Below are 26,642 nucleotides of genomic sequence, written 5' to 3' on the forward strand. Positions count from 1 at the left end.
ACCTCATTTTTCAAAGTTCCCCAATGGGCTATTATGTGCTGTATGTAATATATTATTTTGACATGTCAAATGTGTCTTAAATCTCCACTTTAGCACCATTCATTCATTTGTTATGTAAAAGGCTCAGCCCATTAAAGTAGAACCCTGCAGATGAAGAACTGTATATGTGCTTTTATTAGATTTGTTAGTTGTTCAGATCTCGTTATTTTGAAAGGTGTTTGCCGTTTGTCCAGTGTTTACCAGGCCCCAGGGTCTGCTGGCAGCCTCATATTGTATAATTCTTATATAACGATATTTTCTTTGGTATTCAACTTTCCCCGAATATCAGTAGTTGGACTGGTTGTTTCAGGAAAATTGGTGTGTTTTAAACCATGTTTATCTAAAGTATGTGCCTCTACAATTCTTCCAACCCATTGCCTATGCATAAAACTTCCCTTGTGCCTTCATGAAAACAATAATCAAAGAACCCTTGTGAGCTATTTTAGGTTGCAATGATTGCCACACAGCCAGGCCAGATAATTCATTTCACTGCAGGTGAAGCGTTTCGTTCTTGCCTGCTGTCATTTGGATTTACTGAGGGAATGTAATTTCCTTTACTTTTCCCTGTAGTTCTTTGCAGCATCAGGCAACTGCAGACAAAGCCAGCTTCCATCATTCTCAATGGTGCCACATGCAGACTATTGTAGCTGCTGATACTGAATAGACTGGCCTACCCACAGGACTCTGGGATATTTCTGGTGGTGATGTTGGACATATCTTTTGATGTACGCAATATAGCATTTTCTGTTTTTCTGTTGCCTGATCCATAGTTTTAACACTATCACAGCAGGCTGACATTCACTTGGTACTATTTTAATGTGAAATCTGTTGTATTTATAGAGGACTCATCCATGTTGACTTAAAAATTAAGTTTGACAGTTTATTGTTGACCTTGAAATTTGTTTTGGCATATTCCTCTTGGTTTTATGGGGAATAAAGATTCTACATGTAATGGTAACCCAGGGTTTTAAGATGCTGACCATGCAATCACAATTTCCCCAGCTTGACTTTGGCGCGGAGACTTTACCTGAAAGCATGAGTTTCACATGCATAGTTTTTATTAATCACACTCCCAATCATCTATAATGTTAATTCAACACAGTATTACTTATTGTTGTGTTGGTGTTTACACTTTGACTTGTTTAAGACTCAAAACTCAAAGTTTAAAACTGGGGACTTGACTTTGAGTACCAAGACTTGACATTCCTTTGTGACTAGCAAATCAACAACCTGGACATCTGCCATTCACAAAACAACACTGCAGTCAACCAACAACTGCCAACAACTCAAACTCCGCTGTACCAAGATGTGAGGCAGGCAGAGAACAGACAGACAGCAACAGGATTCACGAGAAATCTACTTAATTCTGAGGAACACCAGCACTTTCAATAGCACTGCATCTTGGCCTTGGTCCTGTTTGTTTACAGTCGTTATAGAGTGCTATGATATTGAATTAGAGGATGTTTGCACCAGCTTTACAAAACACTTTAAATAATATCGAAAAGTAAGATCTCTGATGCAATATAATGCTCATTAGTCATCTGAAACACACTCCAGTTACACCAAATCATGATGATTATCTGCATCAGACTTAGCTAAAGCTGCTTCCTTTTTTTGATTATTGGATTGGATTATTGTCTTTTCATTAACTCCTCAATCCTCCCATTGTCTCTCTTGCTCATCTTCCTCTTCTCACAAGCGCTCCGACTCCTTTACACAACCTCTAACCTCCCACTCTCTTGCCCTCGCCTCCTCTGCTCTTTTATTTTCCTCCCTTGCATTCTTTCCATTCTATGTTCCTTCACTTCGGCAACGTGACACATTACGAACCTTCATGTGCAGGCGGGTCTCTTGGCTTGCAGTGGGTCTTTGCTACAGTGCAACAGAATTGCTCACTGGCTGCATTATCCAGCAACATGCTCTAAAAAAGGAAAGAAAGTGTAATCAGGCGGTCAGACCGTGTGCACTGAAGCTTCAGCTTGTATGGTTGTATCAAAGACTCTAATAAGAACAGACAAAATTCTTCTGAGGGAGAGAAAATATCAACCTTATTTTAAGGTACTGACTCAAGAAGGTAAACTTTTACTGACCTGAGCCAAGAGTTGTAGAACTCCTTCACAAAGACAGTCTTACTGTCTCATTGGTTTCTTTTTTCTTTAACTGATGAGTAACTGATGGTGCAGTCTCAGTGTCTGCTGTGGAGTTAACTCACTTACCTGAGAACAACAGCAACTACATAACCTGAAGCTACACTGTCAGTCGCCGAACACACACAGGCCTACAGATGTCCAGATGACATCCAGGCCAGAGAGTTACTATAAAATGGAAGAAAAATGCACCATAGCAAATATCAGTTTTTAGGTTCCAGTTTTTTGATTCAGTGTCTTCTTGTATTACGTTACTTTTTAAGGTGATAAGAAAAAGGGAATTGCTTTTGATTAGGTTAGCTGGTGGAGGATTATTTAGGTACTAACAATTTTATAATTTTTAATAAATTGGAGGACAGATGAGACAAACAATATGCAGCAGAGGACTAAGAGTCAATCACCTTTACACCTGGATCCTTCAGTTTCTATAATGCACCTGGTTGCATCTTTTTGTTTCTGATAGATTTGCTTCACTCACCAACCAAAAAAACCCAATCGTAATCTATTGAGTGGTTGGGAATTTTGAACATCACTAGCCATTTGGCTGGTGGACAGAAAAGTTAATATTGCCCCCCGCTTGCTGTTCTGAAGTGCCGCTGCTAATGACTGCTCCTTAAATAGGTTATTATGTTCAATACGGGTTGATATACGTGTATTTGATTTGTGATAAATTACCATTTTTTCCTGATAGTTTTTCAGTGTACTTGATTTCCCATGAAAAAAAATTCACCAAATGGTCCATTCTTAAACAGAATAATTTATACCATCTAAATTTAAACACCAAAAAACTTCTTAAAGCCCAGGTATGCAACTTGTAGAGGCTTGATAGCTTAATATTTGACACAGAATCCATATGCAAGATTATATTAACCCCCAAATCCCTAAGCCGCTGCAGTAAAACCTTGTTTTAGCTATATTGTTATTTTTATGATGTTTGTGTTATTGTTTTACCGACTGCATTGATGCAGATGTACTAATGCTATCCATTATTCCACTGACTAATGCGTGTAGCTTTTTGCCTGTCAGGGCAATAATTGCCATAGTATTGATTTAACATTGGCTTTGCCACATAGTTGCAAAGTCACACCGTGACTGTGAAAGAGCTTTTGCATTTTTGCACACATTCAACCAACCATAGACACAGAAGTTATGAGTCAATGACCCGAGCTTAATCAGAGCAAAAGAGGTTTGTGAGGTGAAGTTATAGTTGCTTGAATGAACAACGACATGCACGTACCTTCAACAATCCATGAGAGCCTTATTGAAGGCCATTTTATGCAACCTGCCAGTGCAAAAGGTATAAGCAGAATTATTGGGGGGAATGATGAAGTGTGGGGAGGAATTAATAATTAACACTGCAGGTGGAGAGGTACAAGCAACAATGCATTGTGCCTTTATATTCTAAGCCTTTATGTGACCTCGGAACAGAAGTGTTTAGTCTAACAATCTGACTTGTTCCTTTGTTAGTGGCTGTTATCTCTGCCACCTCTGCTGAATCTCAAGTTGTTCAAATAGTTTGGTCAAAGCTAAGATTAAGCAGACTAGTGCTTTTTAAGAAGGCACTGGCAGACTATCAAGCCTGCTGAAGGAAGTTGGGTAACCCATACATATTGTTGTAGAGCAGTACACCTGGCATGTTTAACCCTACTGCCTAAGGCTCCTTTGCTTATGGTTGCCTATCATTCCCTCCCTGCCGACCTGGAGCATTTTCTTTCCTCATCGTCATTACATCAGAACAGATAGTGTGATGGATTGGAGCGGAGTGGTGCCAAGTTTCTCATTGGTGTTATGATGTTAAATTGTAAAATGACTGGAGACCATTATGAACAGAAAGCACACATTGAGACATAGCATCATGCCACAGTATCGAGCATATTTCAGCACCAGCCGCTCAGTTTAAAGAAGTGACTAGTTATGATTGGTAATGGGTTTAAGTTTTTAATGATTTTATGGGGGGTTTCAGTCTTTTTGGTGGCCAAATCCAGACACATTGGGCCAGATTTTGAGCATTGAGTGAAGCTTCTCAGGTGTTTCACATTTATTGCCTCATTTTGCAGGAAACGCAGCTGCGTAACATTGGCACCCACAACCTTATCCCCCACAGAGGAGTGTTTAATGAATTTTCATTCTCTATTTCAATTATTTTACCCCTTTCCTCTCCATCCAAGGAGCACCAGAGACAGCGACGCGGATGATGAAGACGACGAGCGGCGGGTGAGTCGAGGCTGCACCCTGCAGTACCAGCGGGCCCTGGTCAAGGTGCTGACCCAGTTCCACACCACCTCCACAGAGGGCACTGACCAAGTCATCACCATGCTGGGGCCCGAATGGCAGGTGGATGTCACAGACCTGGTCCAGGACTCCCTGAAGGTGGCCGACCCCAGGATAGCGGAGTTGGTGGACAGGACGGTGTTGGTGGGACTGGAGCTGGGATCCACTATACTCAAGGTAAATAGACCGCATTTTACGCCTCAATGCTGAAAATTCACATAAATCAGCAGTGAAAAATTAAGTGTCTTTTGATGACAAATGACACGTCTGACTGAAAAGCGTGAAAGAGGGCATGGTGTTCCTTGAATGTGCCCACCACAGTATAACATACACACACACACACACACACACACACACACACACACACACAGACACACAATGAAAGTTGAGTTAAAGAGATGAGGAAGGTAGATTTAAAAGTTAGAGCTCATTACTCTTTCTGAGTTTACAGCAGCTGTTGGGAGCTGAAGAAACTGGTTTCTTTAGAGATACCTTGTTGGTGCCTTGATTATAGGATAACGCAGACTTATTACAACAGTATTTTCATAGTTTTTCGTCATTTGATTGGTTATAAAATTGTACCCACCAAAATATATTGCTGAATATTGGAAAAGGGTTACACTGCTTGTTTGACTTCTTTTTGCCATGTTTCTTGATCTTATTAATGAACTTGAGGGCTACAGTGTTATAAGTACCATTGGGAATAAAGGCCTAAACTGTAAATATAACACCAAATTTGTTCCTTGAAGTTCATACAGTATTTTTCATCACTTTCATTTGTTTTCACCTTTTCTCTGCGTCCGTTACAAACAAAAACATCTTTGTCTCTCTGTAAGTGGATGCTGCTGTTGATGTCTACTTCTCTCCCTGAGAAAAGTGCATAGAAATGCATCGGCCAAGACAGGTTCAGAAGTCCTTAAAACCAAATGCGGCACAAGCTATGACTCCTGGGCAGTGATTTACCGATGCTTCACTGGTCATTTATGGGGACAGGGAGAAGTAACGGTCAGGGAGAGTTTTGATCACCGTGACAGATCACAGTTTCAACCCGTCAGGAGAGAGAATGGTTGCCTGATGGATGTGTCCAATGATGGCAAAATAGAGAGGAAAGATATAAATCACCAATCCATCATTTTAAATGTGCAATGGATCATTTGTAATCTGTTGAAGGTTATGAATAATTATACATCAATTTACCATCAACAGACCAAACTTCCCACACTAACTCATAGCAATTGTACATAAATAAATGAATAAATATATAAGGTGTTGAGAAAGGATTTCATCCGTAAAAAACAACTTGGATTGGTCCAGAACAACATGCTAGAGTTGGTCTGGATTTGATTACTCAAAAGTCATGATCTAGAAATGAAAATATAAATCCTCCTTGACGTGGGCCTTTCTCATCCCAGAAAACTGCAGGGTGTTTGCTTTGTAAATTTAGAAATCAAAGGTCATTTAGACTAAAGCGGTGTTCAAAACCATTCACCATTTTTTATATATACTGTGTATATGTGTGTATATATATATATATATATATATATATATAGGCTGCAGGCTGAAGGAGAGCTAAGAAGTCATAGTAAAATATCTGTAGTTCGCAGAGCTTGTTTAACAAAGAACACTGAAATTATTGTGCAGATTTTCTGAAAATGAACACTGTGTATTTCAACAATGGTCCTTCTGGTCTTTCAGAGGATTTGAATTAGTCTCTGAGTCTTAGATGTCTGATTCAAATTGTCCACCAGCTCATGAATATGAATACAGAAAAGGAGCAGCTTTTGTTCATTTAGTGCAATACTCTAGACAGATTGCTGTCTGACTGATTGCTCTCATTTTGGAAGGATGGTTGAGGGTTATTGCATGAATTAAGTGATTCTAGGTTAGATTTGACAGGTCTGTTTAATTGAAGATACAAGAGTGAAAATACGTGAGGTTTAAAGGTAAAACTATAAAGATAACAGATCTTATTTCGTCTGTAAATGGTATGTTTATGTCCGGTAATTACATGGCAAAATGATGACTTTCTAACATTTCACCAAAACTGGTGGGATTTGGGGGTTTAATCCAGAGGATTACTGAACAATAGCTGCTTCTCAAAGTGAAAAGCCAGACATGAACAGAATTCACTGTTGGTCCTCTGACCAGAGATAATTTAATTATATCTGCAAACACCAAACCACTCGTCCAAAGAGACACAGCAGAACAGAACTGGATTTGAGTCTAATCTACAGCATCTTTAATGTCACTATTTACTATGTGATGCAGAAACAGAATGTAGTATGAATTGCAACAATGGGATCACTGTTCAAATAATTAACTTCATTGGATGGTTTAAATGGATTAAATGGAGAAATTGTGTCACTTGCATCAAGTCTGTTGATTAAATTCTGTACAAGTTCCACCCACAATGTAGGCTGATCTGAATAATATACCATGTTCATATGGGATATACTTTAAATAATTCAAATTTTATTATACCTTTTAAAAAATAGAGAGTTATGTAGTCTATCAAACTCATGTCACTCCCACTGTTTCTGCCTCTCCATTCTTTGATCTGCCTAATGACATTGAATATGTCCCCCAAGTAAGTCATAGATTTCTTGGAGAGGGAGGATTGCTTTGCTGCGCCCACTTACTTTGCAGGATGCTAAACTGTGTAATTGTCTGTAAGTTTACGGGATGGTAAAAGTTGAAAGCATGGTCATGTTTTCATTGCATTTGTATTTCATCTATTCAGCGTCTTGGAAGCATCATCTTGTCTCATTACTTTAAGATGAATGCTTGAGCTTGTAGAAGTCAAAGCATACCCAGACTAAACTGATCTCTCGCTGAAGAAGGCTCAAGTTTCAATTTCTTCTTCTGAATAGTTAACCCTGTTTTGTTGGGAGATTTCTTTTTGGATGTTGTACATCAGTAGATACTGTCTGTTGTGGTTGATTGACTGAATATTAAATTCATTATAGCAAACAACAAAACTGTTATGCAACAACCAGGGGCATAGCTGTTCAGGTGAACTGTTTTTACATATTCCAATCAATCAATTAAGCTTTATTTATATGGCACACTTTGAACATCACAAAACGCAATTCTGAGTGATGTGCAGTGATTGAAAAACCGTGGACAAAAACAGAGCTCAAGAAGTGGATTTAGATACTAATGCACACTGAGAAACAACATGGATAGTTAAAAAAAAAAAAAATATATATATATATATATATATAAATATAATTATATGAAGAGTGATCCCTTATAAATGGGCTGAACAATTTGGCAGGGAAATCTAATTGCGATATTTCTGCCATATATTGCGCTTATGCAATGATGGGAACAAAGGTGTGAATAACCAACAATTAGTCGTTTTCTTTTAATGAGCATGGAACATTGAATCTGTGAAATGTAAGATAATTCCAGAATTTATTTTAATGAAATAACTAACTAGCCTATAACTATTTAGAGGAATACAAAAATGTTGAACCAAATGTTACACCAAAGATTCAACTAAATATTTGACATTTGATTAATCGTGGTCTTCACGATTAGCAAATCGCATTCTCGATTTTGATTTGAAAATGATTAATTGATCAGACCAAATACTATCTAAAGCCATAGAAATTAGACACTAAATCAAGATATACATATATATATACATACTAAACCCGTAAAAGTACATTACGTGAAAGTCAGACTTGATAAGTAGGATTTAGTTTAAAGGTATCAATATCTCCAGCTCCACTCTGATACACCCGCAGATTTTGTCACAGTCTGTCTCAGCGCATACTTGCTGGAAGCAACAAAAAATCTAGAAGAGAAGAGCTGGAGGATCTGACTGGCCTTCCTCATTTGTAAGCTAAAAGCATTTGGGAGATGTAGTCTGGTGCGAGGCTGTGCAGTGCCTCATAAACAAATGAGAGAATTTTAAAATCAATACAAAAACTGGTAACAGTGTTTGACCTGTGAAGGTAATTCAATACAATATATTAATTTAATGATATAGTATTCTATAGTATTACTCTGAATTTACCTTAATTTTAACTTCCAAAATAGAAAGAAATCTTTTTGTTATGGAGCCAGATATGCTTGCATTGCACTAAAACCTGATTAAACTGCCAAAATCACCACATCAGCCGGTTCCTTGGAACTTGATTAGAGGAGTGTGTAGCTGTCTGTATAGCTGAGGATACGTTCGTGTAGACAACATTTAGTGAGGACAGAACACTATTTTTACAGAATGCAAAAGGAACACATCTGACTTTAATACATGCAACCATAGTGTGTTAGTCTTTCAGTTTCATATTTACACACCAAGAGAATTTCAAATATACTGCTGTGAGTATATTTCTTAAAAACTTGGAAAAACCTACACAATGCGCCTTCACACTGGCTGTCCCAAGTGGCAGCAAGAAAAAACTGTTTGAATTTTAGAAAATGTGAAGTGCTTTCAGTATGCTGGCTTCATACTGTATAATGTCTGTTTGAGAAGTTTTCCACCAGTTTCCTAATAAGTGGGAATGAAGTACTCTTACTGTTGCTCAACTTTGTAATTTCTTTTTCTAATTATTTGAAACCTAGCAAAGTTCAACTAGCATGACTTCCTTTTAGTCTAATAAAGTATAACCGAAGGTTTAATTGCCTTCTGCAGACCCATGCATTAGCATCTACGTGAAAGACAAAGGTGTTAATTAATTATTCTGAAGCTCTATTTCGAGTGGTGTTTCACTTCAAAATGATCCGTGTAATTTTCTGTAGATGTGTGAGGTTACTTGTTTTCTGTGTTTCTGCTACAGGAAACAGGAATGTACCAATGAAATCTACAGCTTGAATGAATAAATCTTGCACTGACTTTCTGTTGTGCTGCACCGCAAAAGTATGATTTATTGAATGCAAGGTTTGAGAAGAGAAGCGTAGAGTATAAGTGTAATACGCCGATAACATAGTGTGATACAAGTAATATGCACTAGCATGAGTGTGTGCTCATCATTGTTTTGTGAAGAAACTCTGCTGGTCAGTGTTAATCTGTTGCTTGGACTCATCATTGATCTTCTGTCTGACTTAAGCATCAGTGGAATAGTGCCGCGGCTTCCTGTGAAGGCCACCAACGTGACGCCACGCTGAGCTACAACAGAGCGCTCAACAGAGACTGATAGAGGGGCTCCTACTGTAGGTGAAGAACATGTAAATTGTAACTACTTTCATGCTTCACTTCACCTGCCTGCAGCATAGATGACAAATTCAACTGGGAGCTGGGCTAGAAGGAGCTACAGCTAACTACAGCTGACCTCTCCTTGCTGGTAGACAGAAATGCAGACATGGAATAGATTCACCATTCATTACTTAGTGTAGCTATGAATCAATATATACATAGAGCTGGTTACTTTCAGCCGGGAGGTGCTGGCTTTTCATATGTTAATTATCTCTCATAATCAGAGGGGGAGAAGATGTTTTTGAAGTAAAAGGGACAGACTGAGTTCAAGAATATCTTTTTCTTTTACCAAGTTTATCTACAGAAGCCTTGAGAAGAAAGTGATCCATTTTATTGGTTTTCTTTCATGTGTTTATGAGTTATGAACACGTTGTGTCAGGTTAATCCTTCCAAAGTTTTTCCCACCTGTTTCACGGATTATATTTTTATTATTAATTAATATTTTTTTCGATGAACGTAAAATCAAACTGCTTTTTTTTTTAAGTGTGGGAAAGCAGCGGTCACATTGACAGGGGTAGATGTGGAATCCCACCCCCCAAAAAAGAAGCATTGGTGAGTTTTCAAGAAATTAAGAAGTAGGGTTCCATGGATGGTTTTCAGGTAGGAAGGCTGCGAGGGAACATGTTTCTACACTAGCAACTCCTATAGGTGGTCATGGTATCTGCATGGTGCAGGTGGTAATTTGGAAATGAAACTAAATTACAGTACAATACAGTAAATAAAATATTACAAAAAAAGTTCCTGCAAGTCAGTGTTCCCATATATTGTGGGAATCATGTCATGTCATTTGTCCTTACAAATCACTGTGTGATTGCACATATTTTTAGCCAACATTATACAAGAACAGATACAGTTTAAATTTCTTCACCAGACGACAACCCAACCGCCACACCCTATATGTTAAATTTTGAGTCATGATCTCTTGCTTTTTTTATACAAGTTACTACTGATTTTATCAGAATCGCTTATACTCCCTACACATGCTGGATGCAACACATTCCAGAACGTATTGTTGGGGTTTTCCACAGGCATTTTGGGAAACTTAGGAAATCAGTAACTGTGGTAACAGAAAATGAGGCAATCTGAAGGAAAATGAAAAACCGAATTGCAGCACTTCATCAGCAAATACACCCTGGAATATACCGAAAACATTGCAAATTTATTACAGTCAGGGAGAAAATCTTTCCTCCTGGGTTTTCCTCTTTAATGTGACAAAAGCTTGTTTGAAGCTTAATTTCTTTCTGTAAGTGCCATCAGTTCTCTCCCCCAAGTATTTTAAAAACAGAAGACTGCATCAACGCCAATAGAACTGACCATAGCTGGATACTTATTTTAAACCATAGGATTCTCACCAACTAATCTTTCTGTGATAAAGACTGAATGCTCCTAACAGAAAACATATGTTCTTGCCCAGAATTTGCGAATTTACAAATTATATAGTAGTAATACTGTTGCAAATATGTTCATTTTTAACATCACCGTTTCCAATAACAGCGCTATGGCTCAGTCAATGAGACTGATGCATAAGTTACATCATTACATGCACAAGGCAGCTGCAGCTGGAACTTTACAGCAATCTAGCATCTCATAAAAAAGATGTGCACCTGCTGAAGGAATGCATCATGAATCAGTCTGTTCACTTCTAGTGTTTTTTTATCCTTCACATTGAAGCCTCTTTTTGTATTTTGGCAGCTGTGGGTGGCGACTGCAATGAGCCAATATATCTAGAAATATTATTTGGTCCTGCTTTTGTTATGGCTGCTTATTGATTAAAACTAGAAAATGTATATGTATTCTGTTTATATTATATTTCTAAAAGGTCTTATTTGGAAAACATTCACAATTCAGGTGCATTTGGAGTAAATAATCAATAGAAAACTATTATGTGCATGAAACAGGTTTATGTGATTTTTGAGGGTCTATGTGTGTGTGTCAACTCAGGCTACAAAAATAACAGAGACTAAAGGAGGTTCAAGCATTGATACCAAACTTGCACTGCAGCACCCGATCTATGGTGACTAAGTGAGGTTTCTTAAATATATCTGAAACTGGATACATGACAGCTCAGGAATAAATACCTACGCAATATATGTTTCAATTCAGAATCATATCCCAAAGAAAATTATATCTGATTACATGTTTTGTATATACATGTACAGTATATGCAGCTTCTCTGTTAACCAGATGGAAAACCGCTCAGGTGTGGAAGACCTAAATCACAAAAACAAACAGCTTTCTTCCAAAAAGGCGCCAGAGTAACATTAGAGAATGTAACAAATGTCTAAAATGTGGTGTATTTTTTAATCGTGTTTTGACATTTGTACATAGACGCCAATATTGATTTTAATAGTACTAGATTTTCCTTTTAGTCACTTTAATTGGCTGGTGAAAATATCAGCCACAGTGGAATTGGGATGTGCAAAAGCAGAAAATCAATTGTAAACAAAAAAGTCATGTTCTGACAAACCTCCTTTCTGTTTAGATGTGTTTGTACACACTTATTTTTGCTCTGATCTGATCTTCACCTCTATTAACTCCTCTTAACCGAAATCTATCCCTAGAAACAAAAGGTTGTAAAAGCTCCCGCAGTACTGCAAGAGTTATCCAACTGAGTTGTTATCATGAAAACTTACAAAGTTTATTTTGATGTATGTGTGTGTGTGGGGGGGGGGGGGGGGGTTCCATGTGCATATGTGGTGCCCAGTAAACCACAACACTCCTTTCTAGCACATTAATCCATTACATCCAAACAATATGCATATAAAAGTGGAACCTGACTGCAGAATTTTGTTGCTGCATGAAAGATTTTTTTCACCTCCTTATTTATAGCCCCGAAGCATTCAGCAGTGTGGAGGCTTACTTTCAATTCCTTTATACAATTTTCAGCAATTCTTTAGTAACTTTATAATACTTTGCTGTGATTTAAATGCAGCGCATGAACAGCGATACACACAATGTGTTGTGTAGATATACAGTATATAAAGCAAAATATAAAGGGCAGGGAAGTGGAGGGGCAGTTAGTGGAGACACAGTCACACACGCTGCATAGAAGCTTTCACTCAGCCGACACCTTTCCTTAATTGTTTCCAACCATTAACCTCTGGAGGCTAAGAGGACATTAACAAGGAGAATTATAGCATTCTTGTAGCAGTGCAACACAAGTTGACAGCAGTCATCGAGCCATCTAATTAGTCCGAGGAGTCCGAGGAGAAAAACTATCGCTGATAAGGACCGTGAGATGCTGTTGAAAGCTCCGGAAAAATAATAGAAAAGTATAGAATAACAGATCAAAGGATTGACAGATAGCACTGAATTTCATTAGGATATCTGGCATACAATAGGAAAATAATATGGGTTTCACCAAGAAATGTTGCCAGTCAATTGTATTTCATTTCTTCAGTTGCCAAATGTAGTTTGTAGCTCTGTCACGTAGATCTCACTTACTAAAGAATGGAGAGCAAGAGTACAAGCTACAGGAGCTTTGATAAAAAGAGATTGGCGGTCAGCTTTTAACTAAATGTATTTTCCTCTTAACTATTTGTTGACCTAATTCAATTCCGATATGCTCTGTAGCATTTTGAGATTGCTGAAATGTAAAGTGCAATACAAAAAAAAGTAGTATTATTATATGTGTGTGTAGGTTGCATATGTGCATGTGTTTTCAATAGGTTTACGATTTTGAGCACAGGATTAAAAATAATTTATGGAGACCAAATTAATAAAACCAGACACCTGCAGATGCATCTGTTTCCGCAGATGATTTGGCTCAATCCTTTCCTTGACAAATTACATTGCACCAGAAGACACTACAAATTATTGCACCAGATAAGATCTGAGCCAAAGGGGGGGGACATTGGAAGACAAATGATGTAGAAGTCACGAAGGGAGAGATGCAGTCATAGCAACTGGGTTTCTGTCACAGCAAGGCACCACATACAGTATAACGAGAAAGAGAGAGAGAGATCAAAGGCTTCAAGTAAAGAACCATTAGATTTTATTTAAAATTAATTTCGTAGCATTCTTCCAGACTTTCAAAACTTGAACATCATGTCACATGGAATGTAAGGTTTCTAAATGATGTTTGGAAGCAGAACTTGTGTATAGGGGATGTGGTCAGCTTGCTGTTTCAAGGTTTCAGTTGACGATGATTGTGGACGCTTGTCAGAGCAGCGAACCCTTCACTGCTCCGGCATAGCATGCTTCATTTGACACCAGCTAGGGTTGGAAAATGCTTGAGATAAAGGTGGAAAAGATTTCCCCGTCTGAATCTGAGGACAAGGCCACTGCTTCGCTGAATGGCTCTTTACTTTGTTCAAGTCCCTCGTGACCTCTGCCTGCAACTGTAAAGTGAAATGATGATCTTTGAAAAGTGCTCAAAGTACCGGGTGCAGAGGCCTTTCAAAAGGCTGGGATTACCAGAAGAAGCAAGTCTGACTTCAAATTGTTTTGGTATTTCATGGGGTGACACTTAGATGGGCACAAGTGTTTCGGCTAACTGTCACTATGAAAGTGTTTGGTGGCTGCTTCAGATTGCGCTGGTTGTCTGCTTGCTGATGGATTCCATCTCGACTGGGTTCTTTGTTTGGTTTTCCACTATGACAGGTAGAGAGACATTGACATATGGATCCAAGATGCGCTGGAACAAACAGCACAAAGCACTTTAATCCAAAATTGGCTTGTCATGGGCTTTATGAGCTTCAGGAAAACAGTAAAGCTGTTAAATGATGTCCCTCCGTCATGTGGAGAAACAATAAAAGAGCATCTTTTCTCCACAGGTGGAGTCTCCGCTGGCCGTGGATGCAGTATTAGGAGAGTCTGCGTTCTCTGTCACAGATGACAAGGTTTCCATCACAGAGATGCGTGTTCACGGCATCTCAGGCCTGACCCTATCACTGCAGCCCAGCCCCGGCAACAGCCACACCATGGTGGCCAAGGCAACCGGCATCCAGACGCTCACTGCTCCCAAGCAGGTAACTTATCACACAGTGCAGAGAAATTACCAGTTATTCACCCAGTCCATTTTTCCTTTATGTTCAGTAGCTGCTTCATGTTAGAGGTTTAAAGATTAACTGAAGTGTATCAGATACAGCTACATGTGTACACAACCATACATCTAAATGAAATCTTTGTCAAATACGGAACTCTTTCTCTGTGCGCCTGTGCTGCTTGTGAGTGTGGGTAAATACTGAACCCCAAATTGAATTGCACCATAGACAGTTAAAGAAATTGACAAATCCCCGCCATAGACTTGCAACATGTTGTTACATTAGAAATAAACAACGGTTAAATAGTCTTTAAACGCTTCAGCTGTAAAGTGATTCGCTCTCAAAGTGGCGCCAAAATGAATGGCAGTCAATGGAATGCCAACGGCGGGGGATGGCTTATTAGCAGCAAAATGGATCTATAGGAAGTACACTTTTTTAGTATTTTAGTCTGCAAAACACACAACAGTATAATAAAAATATGCTTGCTACAAACCCTTGCTACATATTTATGAATGCTGCGTGTGTGCTGATGGGAAAGTACCAGCAGTCTACCTGAGGTATGTAACAAGCGCTACTGCTACTTTCAAAGCACAAATTTAGATGGATGATACTGCCACTGGAACTTAGTCTGCCCTATTTCACTGCAAAATCTATCCATAGTGGAGACTAGCTAATATGCTACCAATTGTGTCACTGCATGTTCACGTGGCGCTTTGGCTCAGGAGGTAAAGTGGTTGCCACTAATCAGAAACTTTGTGGTTCAATCCCTGGTCCTATGTCGCAGCGTGGGCAGATACTGAAACTGAACCCCAAATTGAATTGCATAGCCATCAGTGTGGGCAGATACTGAACCCTAAATTGATTTGCACAGACATGTGTGTGTGTGTGTGTGTGTGTGTGTTTGTGTGTGTGTGAGTGAATGCTGGCTTTTGTTAAGAAGACTAAGACTAGAAAACCGATATATAAATCCAGTCCATATATTATTTTAGTTTTGGCAGTATACATAATGTTGTGGACCTATTCTGATTTAGACCTTGAAACAAAATATCAAAAACTTTAAAATCTCAGCTGGATCAATATTCAAATGAATCACAGTATCGTACTGTACACATGTAACAGTATTGTTTTATATCAAAACATAGACTGTGGATATGTAGATACGGATTGAAACTTCTGAGAGGGATAAATACACGCCCCTACTTAAGGTCTGAATGTAATACCATTGACTACAATATACTGTAAATTTAAATATGGCAATGAACCAATTACTAATTGCAGTAGTGTGTACATATACTGTAGTATTTTAGCTTCTTTTGCCTTACTTACTCTAAGTACTCAGTGTGTTTCCTTATTTCTGTCTCCAGAGTGGTAAAATAAAGTTTATTTGCTAATCCCCTCAGTGGCTCAATATCAACAAGCAGGCACTAGCTTCACTTCTAAGTCATAAAATTATTTCCGAGCTAAATCTTTTAAGCTCCAGACAGCATTGTTAGCAAGGACACCAGATAAAGACAACTGCAGTGAACTAATAAGTATCCTTGGTTCTGTTTTATTACAACCTTTTTACTAGCCAAGCAGGACAAAATACTTCTGATATGTCCAAATGCATTTCCCAAGATTGATTTAATTGCTCAAGTGAGAAGTGAGAAGACGTTTGGGTATTTAAAATTAAGGAGAGACTGCTTTTTCGTTGCCACTGTCTGACAGTTGAGATCTCTGCAGTTGTCTGCAAGGAATTAATTGGCTGCCCTGCTTCACTTAGGTGTGTGTGTGTGTGTGTGTGTGTGTGTGTGTGTGCTTTTGTGTCCATTTTCCTTCTTTGCCCTTTCATTGGCCTGCAAGTTGCTAAAAATGCAACGACAACCACATCAGGCATCAGTGAAAGAGAAGCAAGCATTAAATTCCAATTTTTCTTTCCGCTTCTTGGCCACCTTGAAATTTAATTATTGTAATGTATTGTCCTAAGTGCTCCCCAAGGCGAGGCAATAAAAGGCAACCAATTCCTCTGCCGGCAAAGCTCTCATAGGAGTACTGGAGCTATTTCAAGCCATTTGATTCTGATTCACAGAAAAACTTTCTAAATGTCCTCTATTACTCTAGAAATGAATGAAACGCATACACTCTGGATGGGGATAGTTGAACAAGCAAGGTCTCTTTGCATTAGTCTCTTTTCCACTTGACAAAGATAAAGCCTTTCAGAGATAAAAGGTTACTTGACGGTTCAACATGGACCCTTTTTCTGGATTTTTTCACTGTTACTGCTAAAATTAGCTACTTAATATGGTATCTGTGAGTCTGGATAGTAATAATATGCTGCGTATTGATGCAAATGTCTCAGGATAAGATTTTCAGGGTGTTTTTCTCTATATGCATATTTTAGAATCCAAGCTGCATATGTTCAGTTTACATCCACATATATTCCCTTATGTCATAAAGCACAAATCATAGCAAATGAATCAGTGAAATAGTGAAATCAAAGATGGGAAACATAATCCTAATACAATGCACAGATTACATTCATTGCGGAAATTGTGGGCCCATGGTTTGGTAAGCTAGATGCATATAAAATACTATCGACAGGGCTTTACTGTCAACACCTCTTTTCTCTTTTTAGTAAAACGTTGCCCCAGACTTAACAAAATCACCTTCTTTACTACATACATGCATTTTCATGGATCGGCATAGAAAAACATTTGCCAATTGTTTTGTCAGTGTTGAAACACCCAATCATTGCCCCCCCCCCCCCCCCCCCCCCCCCCAACAAATCATCTTATTTGTAGCAAAATCAGCTCATAAAACAGATGTGTAGAATTTATTTCAATTCAATTTTATTTATGGTATCAATTCATAACGAGTTATTTCGAGACACTTTCGAGATATTTTTATAGATATAGTTTACAAGGACCCAACAATTCTATTAGTTTTCTACATAGCAAGCAACAAGTGGGACACACTCCCTTTTTAGGAAGAAACCTCGGACAGTCCCAGGCTCTTGGTGGCGGTGTCTGACGGGCCGTTTGGGGTTGAAATGAATGGTGGCAGTAACAGTCACAGAAAAAGATAATGCAGTGCATTATTTAAATCATCCATATCAAAGGATCCTGTCATTCTGAAATGATATTTGGCTCTCGTCAAACGCAGCCTTGATTACATGGATGCCAGTTTTGCGATTTACTCTGCTGCATGTGAAGGTTGTCAGTTAACCACTGTGCAGGAATTTATTGTATCCGGTTTCTCCATATGGGAGAATAGACAGTGAAGAGTGATTGAAAATGCAAAATGGGAAGATCACACACAACAAAGACAAAGAGACTGGACTGGACACCGGACTGCTGTGTGCCTTATCTGTCTGGGCTGCAGAGCGGAGCGGTGTTGTAGCCTTCAGGACAGCGCAGTCACTCCTGCCACCCCCTTCGTCCTCCATGCTTGAAAGTGGCTAGCTGGTGTGCACATCAGAGGCAGGCCGCCTGGGTGCTTGTCAAGACTTGTACTGAGCACAGGGCAGTGCGGATGTTCACAAATGCTCTGGAGAGTTAGGGATTGGAGCATGTCCAGAACTTCAAAGACTCAGTTGGGAACACACATATTCAAATCACGGTAAAAGAATTGGATCCGAACCATTTTTGGAGAAATATAAACACAAGGCAGCGTCACTGCTTTCTTACTCTTTTTTTCAACTTTGAAATGAACACATCATGTTGTTTACTTGCAGAAATTATCAAGAAACTATATGTAACTTTTCTGAATGGGGGAGGAATTGTAGATCACCTTTCCTACCTTTCCTCCGCTCTATTTATCAGTTTCCCGCACTACCCGTTTTTCATCCTCTACTATTAAAGGCCCATGAGGTCTCATTGTAAACCTTTACCATTACTGGACGTTTTTTAAAATTTGGTCCAGTTGAAATTGTTTGTCCTTAGTGTGCATAATTTTCTCCTTTTTTTTTTAAATTAACACCAATCCCTTTTCCCACAATGTAATTTAATCAATTTATGTGAAACGTAAAATCATACAAAATACAATTCCAGGGAAATGTAATCCTGTCTGTTCTTACAATTTATGCATTAGAACAATAATAATACTTATATATATCAGCGCCTTTAAATATCCTTCAGGCATGGTAGAGCACCATCTCTCCTATGTTTAACTGAACAAGCCACTCGGTGCAGGGCCTTGCAGTCCTGTTCAGTGCTGTTTGCATAACAGGCAGTGATGATCAACCTCAATCTTGTCAACCTTAATAATGCGGGACTAGAAATTCCTCAATATTTTTGGGGGATACCTTGAATTTTAAGCAATCAATGACCAAAAAAAGGAATATTCTGAAGCCCAATGCCTATTTTGGCCATCATACAATCCATAAAATAACCAATGATCCAATCTAAACTCTATTTTTCTCTTTTTGTCTGACAGGAGGCCAGTTTGTCTATTTGGATGCTTTTCAGTGACAACACAGCCGCCACTCTGACTTACTTTGATCCCAAAGACTACAACATCAATGCCACCACACTGGATGACAGAGTGGTGTCGGTATCCCAGGAGCCACAGCAGCGTTGGCCTGTGGTGGTGGCAGAAGGGGAGGGATCTGGCGAGTTGGTACGTTTAGAGATGACCATCTGTGAGGCCTGCCAGAAGACCAAACGCAAAAGTGTCATCGCATCTGCTGCAGTTTATGTCAAGGTCCGCTTTGGCCCTGAGGAAGATTCTGAGGAAGAGGCCACAACCGAGGGCGAGATCGAGCTGGCGCCGGTCACCAGACGTCCAATCATTGATCCAAACATCAGTGGAAGAATTTATGAGACATCTAATGAGCAGCCTGCTAGTGTTCCCATTGATTACACCAATTTCCCCACCATTAGCAACCAGGAGCGACCAACTGAGAGTGATGAAGAGGAGGAAGACGACTTTGTACACTCACCTCGAAACATGACCGATCTTGAGATTGGCATGTATGCTCTACTGGGAGTCTTCTGTCTGGCCATCTTAGTCTTTCTCATCAACTGCATCGTCTTCGTGCTTAAATATCGTCATAAGCGGATCCCGCCCGAGGGTCAGGCCAACATGGACCATTCCCACCACTGGGTATTCCTCGGAAATGGCCAGCCCCTGAGGGCCCAGTGTGAGCTGTCGCCACAGCAGGTAGAAAGTCCCAGTAACCCTTTGGAGGGCGTACAGACTTGCTGCCATGGAGACCACCACAGCAGTGGCAGTTCCCAGACTAGCGTTCAAAGCCAGGTACATGGGCGGGGTGATGGCAGCTCTGGGGGCTCTACAAAGGAGAATGGCGAGGAGGCCAGTTCACCCACCTCCAAGCGCAAAAGAGTCAAGTTTACTACCTTTACCACCCTTCCCACAGAGGAGCTGCCCTATAATGCCATCCCCATAGCAGATGAAGAGGACATTCAGTGGGTTTGCCAGGATATGGGCTTTCAAGATCCAGAGGAACTGCATGATTACATGCGCAGAATAAAAGAAATAGCCTGAGATAAGAGGTGCAGCGTGAAGCACAACTCTCAGCTTTCTAAAGAAACGTTCCTTTCTATTTTCTCTTTTTCACCTAAGTGAAAGATCATTTTTCACAGACTAAAAGGCCAACTGTTGTTTTGGTTAGGGTGTGTTTCATTTAGTTTGCACAGTGCTGTAATCTCATACACGCTCACACAGAAGAGAATGCAAGGAAGCCAAAGACTTCACCAGAGGATCTCAATCACTCGAGAAATCTGTAAATCTTGGCTATATAGGAAACATGTTTCACTGGAAAGCTGAGCCATGGCCAGATGTAAAAGCTGCTCCTCTTGTATTTTCAAATGTATTTGATTTTATAGAAAGCCTGATGTGGACAGGCATGTAGAAGAGGTTTGGTATTGGCTGTGTTTTTGCTGGCTCATTGGGACTCTGCAGTACTGTACCTACTCCAAACAAAGATGCCTTTGATGAACAAATAACTGTCAAAGACACTCATGAAGGCTATATTAAAATCATTTTGTTTTTGCCAAAGTAGGAAAAGCATTCTTTTAATGGCGAAACTTTCTCCATTGTTGTTCTTGGTGACGCACACTCATGATTTGTACTCATGTTCATTCCTTACATTTTTCTACATTTCATAGGTAGTCAAAAGCAGTGCCCTACTACTAGTCCTCCTGGTACTAAACAAATCTAATGCCTTATAAAATGGTCAAAGTTCACTTCGGCGCAGACTTCCCTGTTTTCTCCATATGGCTAGAGACAATGTAGTGAGATATAAAATACTACTACTGATCTCGAGCATGAGGTCAAATTAGAAAGGAGCGTGTGTATTGCGAGGATCTCTGATGGTCTTTGCATGGAAAGGGATCTTGAGACACAATCAGCAAAATTTTCCAAATTTGTAAATGTTTTTATTGTAATTATATAACTATTCATACACATTACTAAAATAAATATGTTATCATGCATTACACGCATGCCATGTGAGTCCTACATACATGCAGACATTCCTCTCTAGTGTATATACCGTATCAATGCCAGAGTTCCGGCCCAGCCCCCGCACGAACGTTCAACAAGTTTCACTCTTGAAACTTGTATAATCTTGTGGTGATTAGAAGGTTCCCCTCAGAAATGTCATGAGCTTTTTAACAAATCACACAATTTATCACATTTGACTGTTGTGAACCAGGGGACTTGCTATGCATCAGAATTGTAATAGATCTAATCTTTTGATGATTTATTTCTCTTCGTCAAGTTCGGCTGCTCTCTAGCCTTTGGGAAAGTGAAGGAAAAAAAATGTTCTTGTTGGAAAACTTTCTCACTGAACACAAGATCCTCTAAACTCTCCAGGAAAGGTCATTCACCCAGAAAAAAAGATTACTGATTAAATATTGATTTTGCCCCATCATTTGAATCATGGCCATCTCATGTCGTCATGCTGTTTGTAAAACACACTCTACTATATATGTAGTTCCTATTTTGTTCAACCTATCCAGTGAACTCTCATTTGGAGGGAACATATGTGCTTTGTCTGGACTCTATGGACGAGGCAATAGACTAGCAGCAGAGAAATCAGTTGTTAATACTGGCAGAGAGGCTGTGTGGATGCCATAGGTGTGGTTGTGACAACGTGTAAAAGTATCTCAGGATGCTGATTGGCTACATTGACAAATCAAAGGGATTTGGATGGTATTTGCAGGTTTTGTTGTGCAGAAAGAGTTAATTGCTGTGTTGAGCGTTTAAAGGTTTGGTGACATTTTAAACTACACTGAAGCAGAAAGGGGAAAGATCTGGCGGGTTTTAAAAGAGCGTAAAATATCTTGAGTGAGATTTCAACCAAAAGGCACCCAGACACATAGTAACTGAGAGCATGATAACAGCAGAGCTAATAGTATTTTTAATTGCAGTTGCCCTGTTAGAGTAGCGTGTGCTTTTTAGTAGCAGAGTGGGTGATTGGAGATTACTTTTGAAGGTTGATGTTATTCAGGCTCTGATCTCACATACAACAAGTTATTTTCAGGAATAATGAAGCAACCATGTGATAAAATGTAGTTTCCTTGTCACTTTCCTTTAATTCTGCACTGCATCTAAGGGCTTGGATTTTTCTTTTATGTTAACTGACTGAGAAAACTAATGTTACTCCCTCTGTGTTGATAATGAACCTAATCTCCACATGTCACTCAAAGCTGTGACTGAAAATGTGCAACATTTTATTTACATCCTACCTGATTTTCAGCCCTTTCAACCCTTTTAAAGACCCAATCCAGGCGCTGTTATACAACAAAACAGCCTTATATGGGGAAACAAGCAATTAATTAAAACACATTTTATATTTACTTTTAAAGATTTGGTCCTTGAGGTCCTTTATTAAACACAAGTGTTAAATTTGACCTGAAGATGGAACTGGTTTGCTTACAGCAACATTATAAATACTTTAGCAAAACAGGCTTTGATTTAAAATGTATCTGAAAGTTGCAATGACATTATTTTCCATCAGTAAACCACATCTTCATTCGATATTCTACATGTACATGGACCCACATTTGAACCTGGATTGGGACTTTAAGGATTTGGTTTACTGCATGCCCTCTATGTTCCATGTGGTTGAAATGAATAATGACTTGATTCTAATGTATAATAATATTCAATCTGTGTTAACATCTAAAGGGAAGATATTATTTGTGACAGTCCAAGCCCGTCAGCCACAGCATCAACATGATTTGCCATGAAATTTAGAGAAGCAGTAGCCAGCTGGAAGTGTTTCTGTTTTAACCAGAAATGATGGTTTCTCAGGATGAATGTAGGATTATAACCTGGTTGTTTAGTGTTAATGTGATCCATCTGGTGACACTACTATAACAGATTAAGTATCTAATAGCAGCTTTACACAGTTTTCATTGTTCCATTGGCGTTGATTTGTCCACATTGTATGTAAATATGTTGCCCATTACATGATACGTGTCAAATACATTTTTTTTTTTTCACAGAATTTTAAAATTATACTTCCCGTTCTTCTGTGCATTTTAAAATGTTCTTTTTTGTAATGCTGCTTTGGTGATGGTGCACATATTGCTAATTTTGTATTGTCTTCAAGCTGCTAATAGAAACTTGTCTTTTTACAACATGTAATTGAACATCTTGAATTGTACCTTTCTGCTGCCCCATGGAAAACTGTGCACGATGTACACGGCTCAGTCGGCTGTGCCAAGTAACCACACCGCTCACGATAATATGTTAATGTACAGAGCACTGTTCAATTTCCTGTATTCTCTTGAAAATAAACCCTTGTATTTTCCCGTTAAATGTAAAGTACTAAAGAAAATGCAATACACAAATGACATTGTGTCATTTTTCCTTCATCTACCAGTGTTGAAGACTACACAAGAGTTTTTGTCTGACGTATGTCAGCAAGGATTCATTTTTTTTTTTTAAAAATTTTTATCAATTAAGCCTCAATAGCTTCAATCTGGACACTGACTTTGAAGGAGTTTGGCTCATTGGTGGAGGTTAATTACACAAGAGTATTTCATCTAGAGTAAGTTGACATACTACTGAGTATGTCAACTATTCATCACACCTTGAGTCCTATAATGTTTGAAGCACATGGATCACTGCTGTTCACCCCTCACTGTGCTGAATCTGATCACACGCTCATCATGTTCACTGGTAATACCCGTATCAGCAAAAAGATCCTGCTGAGAGACGAGTGTATACACCTACTGTGCTGCACTTCTACTCACCTAGCACCTCTCATCCATAAAATCCATACTTGGACCTGTTTACTTGAAGTCAGTGCTTACTCCTTTAGTTCACTTTATTTGGGCAGCTGAGATCAAAGCCTTTTGAACTCAGGTGAGGCACACAGTCAATAGGGGAGAGTTGGTGGGTTCAAGGAACTGAGACAGATGCTTACATCTGTTAGCCGGTGGTAAAGACTTGTGTACAATTTAAAAAGGTCTTCTTACTTATGTTATGTTATGTCTGGAAAAACTGAAATCTGGATTCCTACCAACATATTAGCTGCTGCTTCTTCTGTTAACAGGGATTTCAGCCAAATACATCCAACCTTGGTAGCTAATGTGGTTAAAACAAACTACTAACATTTTTGTCATGTAGACAGTTATTGTCTGGGCCATAATTAGTTTTACTGAAACAAACTGTGTAAGTTTATATTAATGAGACAAACGTTTGTCATACCAGTGATATAGAAAATATTAATTGACAAGTATTGCTCATCATTCTCTCAATCAAGATACTTTTGTCTTTATCGGTATAATAAAAAAATATTGTAATCGTGTAATGGATTTATAAGACCTTTTACAAAGATTAAACACATTTTCATACAGCCCAGCCTGAAAGCAGCTGCCAAGTTGTATCCATTTGTATGTGCAAGAGTTAGTGCAGGGCGTCTGCGCTCTATGAGCTGTGACCTCAACACTGTAGCTCCTGTCACCAGCTACTTTAAACCTCCATACAGCACAGGACAGTACAGTGCTGGAATAAACTGCTGATTATTGCTGCATCTCTTGTCTTGGCGATCTAAAATAAAAATGAAAACTCCTCCTACCCTCTAATCATAGTGTATCTACACACCCTCCACGTGTAACATGTAAAGGTCACAACGTAACCATGCACATTTTTAACAATACTTTTGTTAGGAAATTGTAAAGGAATAAAACCTGCAGCCATTTTCACTAAGGATGAAAATGCATTATAATCTAACACTGGTTTAAGGACAAACGCAGAGTTCTACTTTTCAAAAAAAACGTTGGCAAAGTAATTTCAGATGGTAAAGTATAACCCATGATGATTTAATGACATGTACTGTATTTAATCCCAAAAAATACCAGAATGTGTCATCAGATATGAAGGAAACAATGCTAAAGCCAGGGCCTTTTAAGCCGTTATTTACAGAGGAGAGCTGAAGACATGAAAGGGGAGAGAGAGGGGGAATGATGTGCAGCAAAGGGCCTCGGGTTGGAGTCAAATCAGTGGCTAATGTGTCGAGGAGTAAACCCTCTATATGTGGGCGCCTGCTCTACCACGTGGGCTACCCAGGCGCCCAAAAGACAGAATTATTCTGCTTTGAAATGTACATCACGTGACAAAATGTCAGTTTTTTTAAGGCCTGTTTGTTAATATCAACTGCCTATTTTGACTGCCGTGCCGGGTTGCCAGATACACTTGTAAAAACGCAATCCCAGCATGCTACAGCCGGTAGCAGCAAACAAACGAAAAGGATCAACGGAGATGGACTCATTCTACCAGCCCTAAAAAAAACACTATCTTTCTAAACGGTTGCATTACCAGTGAGATTAGGTAAAACCCTGGTTAAAACACAGGTAAATATTGGAGATTCATTTAAAAGATGGAAACATCTTCGAGCCTACAAGGACACAAAGTTGACTAATTTCTAAAACAGGTAAGCATTGAGCTTCATTCTTTTCTATCATGGCTAACGTAGTGATGGTCATTTTCATTCAGTTCAACCATTATATGCTCGCATTAAATTAGAATACTCTAGGTTAGTTATTCACCCAACAACATTTAGACACAGCCGGTGAAGTAATCCTGACTAATGCTAATGCCGCCATGCAAACTGCTAACATCCATGACATGTGCCAGAAACCGCAAGTTTGACTTCCTCATTGAAGAAACATGCGATTTAACTTTGGCAAAACACCCCATAGCCTGAATTTTTGGATTGGGACACAGTGTTTTCTACAGGTTGCTTTGCAATGTATATAACTATATCTTGATGTTGTGGCTAACATTACCATTGCCAGATTTAAGGTTATTTGTTGGACATTAAGATGATTTCCACTTTCTTACAAACCAGCATGCAACCATAATGTGTAATGTACTGACTGTACAGTGTATGGGCAAGCTGCACAACGGGTCTGGAAGTAATAGTACCGATAATCTCCCCCCTAACGAAATGTTCCCCCCTTCTGTTCAGCGGGCGTAGCCGACAGACAGTGCCTGTGTCCTGGGCAGCCTACAGACGGCTGTGAGGTTGCGACCTTCTAAGCGGCTTCTGCAGTGACGCTTAGTCGCGAAAGGGTGGCTGTCAGTCGAGCACAGGCTTTTATAACCATCAACATGGCAGCATCTAGCAACTCCGCTGTGCTGTGGAGTAGCGACCAGCAATGCGAGAATAGCATCAAACTAACATTGACATTGTGTGCCATTGAGTTTTGAGTTCTCAAACTGGCAACTGCCATGAACTTCAACGCTTGGGAGAAGGGGAGACAACTCTTTTCAGTATTTTGAATTTGGACTTCATCAGAGAATTTCCAATAACAGGAGAACATCCACTCTATGGAAACTTCCAGCTTCTGAATTGGTTTATTCCACTCTGGTTCCATAAAGGGCGCTCATGGGTGGCTGCAAAATGAATTGAGCTCTATAAAGCTATACCCCTCAATATCCATTTTTCTCAGGATATAATTTTTTTGTCTAGTAATTTTAATGTTGCATTCGAAAGGGGAAGCAAAGAAAACACACACTAGGTGTTTGATTTTTTTTTAA

The 26,642-nt window shown here is 39.2% G+C and overlaps 1 protein-coding gene across 2 annotated transcripts in view; it reads left to right on the top strand.

Moving 5' to 3' along the window:
* tmem132e (transmembrane protein 132E) overlaps positions 1–23,446 on the top strand; it is a 330,057-nt gene extending 306,611 nt beyond the window's left edge. For both annotated transcript variants that reach the window (XM_034889700.1, XM_034889699.1), the window contains exons 7-9: positions 4,355–4,634; positions 14,436–14,630; positions 19,059–23,446. In XM_034889700.1, the coding sequence (XP_034745591.1) occupies positions 4,355–4,634; positions 14,436–14,630; positions 19,059–20,129 (1,546 nt within the window). In that variant the 3' untranslated portion in view covers positions 20,130–23,446. The remainder of the gene's footprint in view (positions 1–4,354; positions 4,635–14,435; positions 14,631–19,058) is intronic.
* Positions 23,447–26,642: the final 3,196 nt, after the last annotated feature.

Source organism: Etheostoma cragini, chromosome 13 (assembly GCF_013103735.1).
Source record: "Etheostoma cragini isolate CJK2018 chromosome 13, CSU_Ecrag_1.0, whole genome shotgun sequence".
In the NCBI taxonomy this organism is placed as follows: domain Eukaryota; kingdom Metazoa; phylum Chordata; class Actinopteri; order Perciformes; family Percidae; genus Etheostoma; species Etheostoma cragini.